Below are 9,786 nucleotides of genomic sequence, written 5' to 3' on the forward strand. Positions count from 1 at the left end.
AATGTTTCATATTTTGAAACCGGCTTTTTTTTAATCAGATAGACAGGCATGCAGGCTGTACATGTCACTCCGAGGTCTTCAGTAGTGCTATGTCTGAATCGATCCACAGCTGCGAGTATGGTGTGATTTACTACACATCCACTAGAGGGTGCCATTGGCCAGGAAACAACTTGTGACTTGAAACTCAAATACTATCATTAAACTGAGTTTTTACTTTGAACGTGTGTATTCATGATAACCTCATAAAATTGCAATATTATTTGCCATTTTTGCTAGCTTTGGAGCTGTCCAATTTTCTTAATGATGTCCATATATTCTTGAAAAGTCTGAATTGAAAATGGCTTCAACAGTAAATCTGCAACCAAATCCATTTCTTCTCCTTCTTCAGCCATTGTGGGTTGTCAAAACCGCTATTAAATATATTATACATATACAGAAATATATTTGCTTATGCAGCTCGCTACAGATACAGTGTACTACCTCTGACCAGTATGCTCTTGTCACTTCACTGACTGATAGTGATATTATGATTGACTGGTGACTAGCCAAGCATAGTTTGCGAAAACTCTGATGTTGCCCTGGCCTCCAAGCAGGCCCTACGCGTCACCAACTCGAAATCTGATTGGTTAAAGCAACAGATATTAAAAGGCACTTAAAATGTAATGTATTATTATTATTATTATTATTATTATTATTATTATTATTATTATTATTATTATTATTATTATTATTATTATTACAGTAAAGTCTCGTTATATCGATATTCAAGGGAGTCCGAAAAAATATCGATATAACCGGGACTATCGATATATCCGACCCTGTTTGCATGTAATTTTCGCCGTGCGTGCATAGAAATAGTATCGATATAACCGGGACTATCGATATAACGAGACTTTACTGTATTATTATTATTATTATTATTAAAGCAACAGTCTAGACACCGTAGTTAATGCAATAGGGCCTGCAGAACTCATTGTACAGGTAGATTTCTGACCCTGGTAACAAATGATGGCGAAAATGTGATTGGTTAAATGCTTAAATATAAAATTACATGTCTGGAAGCATCGCAACAGGGGAAAAAGCAATGAAAGGAAGCTGAAAGACAATTTGGAATTATTTAATAAGAATTCATGGACAAAATATAATTCACATTAGTCGGTGATTCAGGTATTTTTAGGCCAGCATAGAAGGCCTTGCAGGACCTGATGGCCCACCACTGGAGATAGATATCACTTTCTGTTCCTTTTTGTTTGGATGCAATGATCTAAATGATGCAAATGTAAATGAACGAAATGAAAAATGTTCGCAATTCTAGTAAAACTCACTGCGATCAAAAGTCACTTGCATATTTGCCGTTTTGGATCCAATGATAGAAAATAGCATGGTGGAAACATTTATTTCATCGTATCGAGAGGGAGTTGCTTGAGTTGGCATTACTACGGGCTTCTGTGAGGCTTCCAGAACTTTTGTGGTTAAGAATGGATTGTTAATGTAATATAGTAATAGAAAGTTTAATGCATGTTTTTTTAACTGGGTATGGGAATTTTGACAGAGGTCAGCAAATGGTAGATAAGATTTCTTGCTCAATCTCACTCCCTCTTTCTTTGTCTTCCCTTATCTCCCTGTACTTTGCAACTTCAAGTCATGTGCTTGACAGTAATCCAACAAGAATAATACGTAGGCTCTCCTGCTGTGTGATTTGATATTTGCCTTTTTGCCCCCCACAACCTCCAGTGGCTCCTGTGATGGAACGGGTGTCAGGAAATGTGGTGGAGTTTGTGATGACCACCCTTGTGCCAGCAACACGATATACCGTAAAGGTCTATGCCATTCGGGATTTGGCCAAAAGCGCGGTCACAACAACCGAATTTATCACAGGTGGGCTTTTGTTTCAGTCCAAAATAATCCAGTGTTTGAATTATCGATTACATTAAAAAAAATCATAATTTGTGGTGCATGAAAGGAGAGCATTACAATTTGTACCTGCTAACAAGACATTTTATGTGAAGACGTGGATGCCCCTCATGACCTGACAGCGAGCAACATCCAGGCAGAGACAGCCATGTTGAACTGGAGGCCCCCACGTGCTGACATTACTGGGTACATTCTCAGTTTTGAGTCTCCTGATGGCATCATTCGGGTAAATCGATATTACACTTTGCATTTTTTGACCTTTTAAAGACAGACATTCCTAATATTTTTTTGTGTAATTTCTCACTTTCACCATGAGGAATGCTTTCCGTAATACTATGGACATATTTTGACCCCATCACAGGAGGTTGTTCTAAGTCCCACTGCAGTTTCCTACAACATGGTTCAGCTCAGCGCGTCAGTAGAATACTCAGTTAGGCTGCAGGCCATTGCTGGTCCAAAGAGAAGCAGAGTCATCAACACTGTTTTCATGACCTGTAAGTAGAGCAAAACATGGTCACAGTATGTGGGATTGTGAGGCCATCGGACAGAATTTTCAACACAATAAATGATGGTTGTCAATCTTCTGACATTGGTTCAATATACTTCGTTCATTTTGGTTCTTTGATCTGGTTAGCACTGATGCTCTACTGAAGTGTTGTTTCCCAACCTTGTGGTGCATAAGTGCATTGCAGGGGTTACATGGAATCATTTCATATTCTACTTCACAGATGAAAAGAACATCTTGTCAGTCACTTCCTATATGTTCATCTATAAAATGGTTTGGGTTTGCTAAAACTTGTTTTCCTGAGAAGGTAAAGCTCCAGCGTGGTTAATGTCGATTATGAAGATAACACAGGCCTTTTTATTGTTGACTTTGATTTTCTGTTTTCATCTCTGTTACATATTTGTTTTTTAGGCATACATATTTACTCTTATGATTAATTTGCATTGGAAAGAAGGTTTTGCTTGGCAGTCTGTATCATTCACTGCTAGACATGTGCAAAAATGTGTCCAATCCAGTGCAAGGGTTTTTGTCATTGTCACTCGAATTCCATGACCCACAGAATATTACATTTTAGGACTACATAAACATTCAATGCAGCGTAAGAAACCTTATACTCTCTTTTTTTCATCAGAAAAAAAAATTCTAAATTATGTGTGTGTGGAGGTATATGAGCTTGAAATGAGGGTGGCTGTCCAAAATACAAGGCAATACATACGTATTGGTTTATATAGCGCTTTAACAACAGCTGAAGCTGGAACAGTGCGTTAACATGGAAAAAAGGGAAATCCTGCCTCCTTGTGGAAGGGAAAACATTGCCAGAAGCCATGGCCAGCACTTTATCGGGACCCAAACAAGAAAAAACAAAACCAGAGCAATTTCGGGAATGGCGCTCTACGTCATATTTTCAATTCCCGAATAAATCCGTAAATGGCAGTGAATGAGTTAAATGTTCAAATTAAACAGAGGAAATAAAACTTTTATTTAACAGACGTGTTGTGCTACAATGTTTAATGAAAATCATTATTTTCTCTCTAATTATATTACAGCTGCATCATTAGGGAACTTAATTTTGTTTGTTTGCCTGTGTGTGTGTGTGTGTGTGTGTGTGTGTGTGTGTGTGTGTGTGTGTGTGTGTGTGTGTGTGTGTGTGTGTGTGTGTGTGTGTGTGTGTGTGTGTGTGTGTGTGTGTGTGTGTGCGTGCGTGTGTGTGTGTGTGTGTGTGTGTGTGTGTGTGTGTGTGTGTGTGTGTGTGTGTGTGTGTGTGTGTGTGTGCGTGCGTGCGTGGTGCGTGTGCGTGTGTGCGTGTGCGTGTGCGTGTGCGTGTGCGTGTGCGTGTGTGTGTGTGTGTGTGTGTGTGTGTGTGTGTGTGTGTGTGTGTGTGTGTGTGTGTGTGTTTGCATCCATGTTTCCAGCTGGTGTCCTCTATAAGTATCCAAGGGACTGTTCCCAGGCTTTGCTAAATGGTGAAACCACATCTGGCCTTTATACCATCTATCTCGGGGGAGATGAGAGCCAGCCCCTTCAAGTCAACTGTGACATGACCACCGATGGAGGCGGATGGATTGTGAGTCTCTGACATATTTAACATGTGTTGCTCAGAGACAGTAAACATTGTTTTGATCTTTTTAAAATCATTTCAAGGACATTCTATGAAATATTTGAAAATTCTAAATATTAACTCCAGAGCATGAGACTTTATCCGCCCAATTTCAGCAGAATAGGCTCCAGGAACACCCGCTACACTTTTCTGTACAAGCGCTGTTGAAAATGGGTGGATGGATTAATATCATAGTCAATATAACTACAGCAAAATCAACTTTTCCTTCTATATAAGGCAAATAACTTATGAATCTAACATATTTTACTTTGTGTTCAGCAAGCATTTGATCAGCATATTTCATTTTTTTACACATGCTATTGTTTGTGATATTTAATGAAACCTCTGAAGGCAGTAGTAAAATATTATAACTTTAAAGTTATGAAAAAAAATGACGCAGTCGATTATTTTAGGAAGGTGAAAATACGGCAGTTTAAAGGACAACCGACACCACTTTTTGTTTCCTAACTGACATCAGAAAAACGTTTTATAGCATCTAAAATACACAAAACACGCAGTATGATATTTTAGTCAAATGCAAAACACCAATAAAAATGACTTAAAGTGTCTAAAAACAACTTCAATTTGAAACCGGAAGAGGCCAGTTTCAGAAGGTCCCGCCTGCTTGTTCGTTGTATCACGCCAAGACGTCTTGCCTTGCTCGAGAATCAAAACAATGGCTTCAGATTCGAAGAATATGCTTTGTTGTTACTCATACAGTTATGAATATGATTCAAATAGTTCTGAAGAGGAAAGCATACATGTTTGCAGTCGATTAAAAAAAATATTCCGTCTCATTTTGAGGTATCAGGGGGGGAAATGTAGCACCCAAAAAAGGCAGAAGATGGTGACAAAGCTCCGTGGAAATGGGCAGATTTTTTTCCTTGGAATTTTTATCAGCGAATATCAAATAGTTGCTCTGTGCAACACACAACGATTCACCATCGCGTTATTGACGTGATCAACACAGATCAACACGAAGTTTTCAGACCAAACAAAGTACCGCAAAAATGCATTGATGTGATGGAAGGACTGCTACAGTGTGTCCTTTCTCGGTCAGGGGCGTTCCTTCCGTGACGTGACGTAAGGACTCGTCACCAACTCAAAAACAAGACTTCCAGAATATTCAGCGCGAGTCTTAAAACGTAAAATATAGCTATATGCGGTGGAATCTTTGTAAAATACGCTCAGTAGAAGTCATTTGAAGCGATTTTACAAATTATGGAAAAAACTTGTCCGGGGCTTTGGTTGTCCTTTAAAGGACAACCGACGTCACTTTTTTCTTTCCTCACTGACATCAGAAAAATGTTTCATAGCATCTAAAATACCCAAAACACGCAGTATGATATTTTTAGTCAAATGTAAAACACCAATAAAAATGACTTAAAGTGTCTAAAAAGTACTTCAATTTGAAACCGGAAGTGGCCAGTTTCAGAAGGTCCCGCCCCCATGTCCGTGGTGTCACGGCAAGACGTCTTGTCTTGCTCGAGAATCAAAACAATGGCTTCAGATTCGTAGAATATGCTTTCTTGTTACTCATCCAGTTATGAATACCAATAGTAGTAGTAGAACATCAATATTAATGATTCAAATAGTTCTGAAGAAGAAAGCATACATGTTTGCAATCGATTAAAAAATTTATTCCGTGTCATTTTGAGGCATCAGGAGTGGGAAATGTCGCACCCAAAAAAGGCAGAACATGGCGACATAGCCGTGTAAGGAAATAATCAGCCCGTTTCCACAATGTGATTAATTCATTACATGGAGCTTTGTCACCCTCTTCTGCCTCTTTTTGGTCCTACATGATGTTTTCAGACCAAAGTACAGCAAAATGCATTGAAGTGATGGAAGGACTGCCACATTGTGTCCTTTTTTCGGTCAGGGGCGTTCCTTCAGTGACGTAACGTACGGACTCGTCACCAACTCAAAAACAAGACTTCCGGAATATTCAGCGCGAGTCTTAAAACATAAAATATAGCTACATCTATATATGGAATCTTTGTAAAATACACTCAGTAGAAGTCATTTGAAGACATTTTACAAATTATGGACACAACTTGTTCCTAGACGTCGGTTGTCCTTTAAATGAGCTGTCAAAAAAAATCAAAATCAAATATTATTTTATTCCATGACAGATTTTCCTGAAACGTCAAAGTGGCAGACTGGAGTTTTTCCGCAACTGGAAGAATTACACAGCCGGCTTTGGAGACATGAATGATGAATTCTGGCTGGGTAATTTCTTGTAAATTTCTAGCAAATCAAAAAAAAAGAGTTTGTTCCACACTGTACACTTCCATTCGGGTACTTTTTTCATCCTCCATCATCATGAAGTAAATTAGCGCTAAATCTACATCTGTAACAGTATTTTCCCAAGTTGTTCATGTTTATTTTGAAATAATGTGCGTCAGGTACCTGATGACATTTTTACCAATGACCAGCATTTGTTTTTAAAATAATTGGCAGAACACACCAGATAGGTTTGGTCTTAAGGTGAGCACTAACAAGAGTAAAAATGTAGCACACATGGATATGAAATTTTCAAAACATGTGTTTCACTATCGTTTTGAAGTGCAAATGATATATTTTGTTTTGCCCCTCAGGACTGTCCAACCTGCATAAGATTACAGCAGGTGGTCAGTATGAGCTGCGTGTGGACCTCAGGGACAAAGGAGAAACAGCCTATGCTCACTACGACAAGTTCTCTGTCTCTGAGCCAAGGACTCGCTATAAAGTACATGTTGGGGGATACAGCGGCACGGCAGGTAAAGATAAATAAAGGCAAAAGGTCAACCAAAGTATTTCAGAATCAATGTTTCAGACTGGCTTCAAATATCTTGTCTAACATACACACACAAAAAAAACTTAGCTCAACCACAGTTGATCCCATTGTCTGTCTTTGAAGGTGATTCGATGACCTACCACCACGGTCGTCCTTTCTCCACTTATGACCATGACAACGACATCGCTGTTACCAACTGCGCTCTTTCGTACAAGGGCGCCTTTTGGTACAAAAACTGTCACCGTGTCAACCTGATGGGAAGATACGGTGATAACAGTCACAGCAAGGTACGATTGATTTTCAGGACCACGTACAATGGGGCATGCTTGCACAAATACAAGACATGTAAAAGCACCTTCTTTCAACCAGCCGTGCTGTCTGGATGAAAGGATTCAGAGAGACATAGACATACAAATTCTTCTTTATACATTCAAAGCTATCCATAACCTTCCCCCCATACCTATCTGACCTTCTTTAAATTTCTATTCCCTCTCATTCCCTCAGATCCTCTTTTTCCCTCCACCTCTGTGTGCCCTCCCTGCCCGTCTCAGCACAATGGGGGACATAGCTTTCAGCTGCTCTGCCCCCAAACTCTGGAACTCCCTTTCTCCCAACATTCGTAACATCGATTCTCTTCCCACCTTCAAATCCCATCTCAAAACCCACCTATTTAAAATTGCATTTTCTGTGTAGCTCTTTCTCTTGTTTCTATTTATAATTATATTTGATTTATTGTATTCTATTTTGTGATTGTATTTTATTTATTATAGTACCTATGCTTCTCTGTGACTGTAAAGTATCCTTGAGAGCTTTCAAAGGCGCTTAAAATATAATTTATTATAATTATAAATATTATTATTATTATTATTATTATTATTATTATTATTATTATTATTATAGCTTAGTTTGAAAAAAAAAGATGAAAAAAGGGCTGGATATTCCAACCACAACGTCATCAAGTGTTCCAGTAAAATGTGGTCTGAGCCATTCCTCTTTTGAAATGAATTACACTTGTCGATCCTCAGGGTGTCAACTGGTTCCACTGGAAGGGCCACGAGCACTCCATTGAGTTTGCTGAGATGAAAATTCGGCCATCCAACTTCAGGAATCTGGAGGGACGGAGGAAACGCTCATAAGCGCACCGCCTCAACCACAACAGCAACACCATTTCTACCGCCCCCCACAAAACACCTCAACCCAGACCTAAACCTCTCGACGCCATGCAACAACCAAAGCCACTGCCAAGGCCCGCGCTGCTTCCATGCAGATTAACACAATTTACTGTTCTCTTACAGGCTGCCTATACTCCCCTTTGCTGCCTGTGCCAAAACCCATATGCATTTTGCAAACTGGACTTAAGTAAAGCCCGAACACATTCTGAGTCGCACACCAAAGAGAACAGAGCAATTGCGCAAGACCCCAAGACGGTCAAAATCTCTTGTGTCAGGCATGTGTGCAGTTTGGGCATTTTGTTCTGTACAGCCATGAAATGACCCATCTCACTAGTCAAGCCATGTTAAGTTTGTGCATTTCACAGTTGGGAATAAGGTCTTACGGCGGGTAAAGCACAGTTACAATTACAAAATTGGAATAGGGATAGCACAAGTCCAAACAAAGACACTTACCACCTGCCTCACACCAGAGACCCACTCCATCCCCACCCCGAACCCTCCACGTAAATTGCCATTTGTTGTGACTAAACTTTGTTGTCTCTGTGCCACTTTATCCTCCTCTGGTTTCCTCACACCACTCTACACATGCTAATTGATGATAGGATAGATGTTGATACAAAAAGAGAAATACAGATTGGATAAAATGCTTAAGAACCCCCGAATCAATGGCCACTGCATTGTGCATTCAAGGGGACATATTACACTTTTTTGTTACCATTCCCAACAGCCGTCTTGAGAAACCCTCCTTGGTATTCCTTGATCATAACACATTGATACAATTGTAGCACTTCGCGTAATAGCTGCCTATAATGCTCAACTACTAACTTTTTAGACTTTATCGAGGGATGTGGTGGGCTGTTCAGTCCCATGAGCCTCTGACCATGCAACCCTTGTTCAACAGAGGCAATCGGCGTGAAGTGCTCGAACAACTTGAAGCGGAGCTTAAGGCTGTGTTCATGGAAAAGGCAGTTTGTGCTCAAAAACAGTTGGGAGTCAGCAGAAGGGTGAACACATGAGTAGAGTAAACAGACAAAGGCGAACTTTTTCACTGCTAGACAGGCAGCACTTTAATACCAAGCCACCCAAAAAAACATAAATAAATAAAGACATAAATAAAAAGACAGTTTTCACATACTGATTTTGGCATATGCATTTGACCAGACATGCATTTGACCTTTGGTTGTTCCGAAAACTGTTGCTCTACACCCTGCCAGTGTCATGGTTGGAGAGTGTTATGGACGATCTGTTAGTCTCCCAGGTGGTCTCAATAATGCTAAATTCAGAACGGCTCGCTCAGACACACATTTTCAGAAATGGGCATCTCAAAATATTCCCGTGCTTATTTAATATCATACTTGGTGGGTGGTCAAGCACTCTCTGACTCAACTATTTGCATTGTTTTTCATAATATGTCCTCTATAAGACACTCATTTATATTCACATGTTTGATGGAACCAAGGCAGGACCTATTATTGAGTATATATATTGTTTTTCCTACTTGGAATAATGCGAATACAATAGTTACAGTATATGTCGCAAAAAGATTTGTCGTGTTGTGACACACAAGACAAGTGTTTCATGCTCCAAATGTAAAAACCTAGCAAGCTCATTCATTATGCCGTTGGATATGTTTGGATGAGCGAACTAGAAATTTGGTCAATGTTTTCAAGCCCCCATTTCCCGCCGTGGCAGGATACTGAACCACTGACCATCAAAAGAATGCTTGTGTATGTTTGTTTTGTTCTTATTGATTTGTTTGTTTATAACTGGGTGAACAACAGGTGTTTCTCTGTAAACTGTATTTCAATAAAACTTTGTT

The 9,786-nt window shown here is 39.5% G+C and overlaps 1 protein-coding gene across 3 annotated transcripts in view; it reads left to right on the forward strand.

Moving 5' to 3' along the window:
• tncb (tenascin Cb) overlaps window positions 1–9,786 on the forward strand; it is a 41,348-nt gene extending 31,562 nt beyond the window's left edge. For all 3 annotated transcript variants that reach the window (XM_088994991.1, XM_088994989.1, XM_088994990.1), the window contains 8 exons: window positions 1,735–1,878; window positions 2,010–2,140; window positions 2,276–2,408; window positions 3,832–3,983; window positions 6,152–6,248; window positions 6,617–6,778; window positions 6,919–7,082; window positions 7,821–9,786. In XM_088994991.1, the coding sequence (XP_088851117.1) occupies window positions 1,735–1,878; window positions 2,010–2,140; window positions 2,276–2,408; window positions 3,832–3,983; window positions 6,152–6,248; window positions 6,617–6,778; window positions 6,919–7,082; window positions 7,821–7,931 (1,094 nt within the window). In that variant the 3' untranslated portion in view covers window positions 7,932–9,786. The remainder of the gene's footprint in view (window positions 1–1,734; window positions 1,879–2,009; window positions 2,141–2,275; window positions 2,409–3,831; window positions 3,984–6,151; window positions 6,249–6,616; window positions 6,779–6,918; window positions 7,083–7,820) is intronic.

Source organism: Hippocampus bargibanti, linkage group LG04 (assembly GCF_051943395.1).
Source record: "Hippocampus bargibanti isolate YZ-2025 linkage group LG04, ASM5194339v1, whole genome shotgun sequence".
Taxonomy (NCBI): domain Eukaryota; kingdom Metazoa; phylum Chordata; class Actinopteri; order Syngnathiformes; family Syngnathidae; genus Hippocampus; species Hippocampus bargibanti.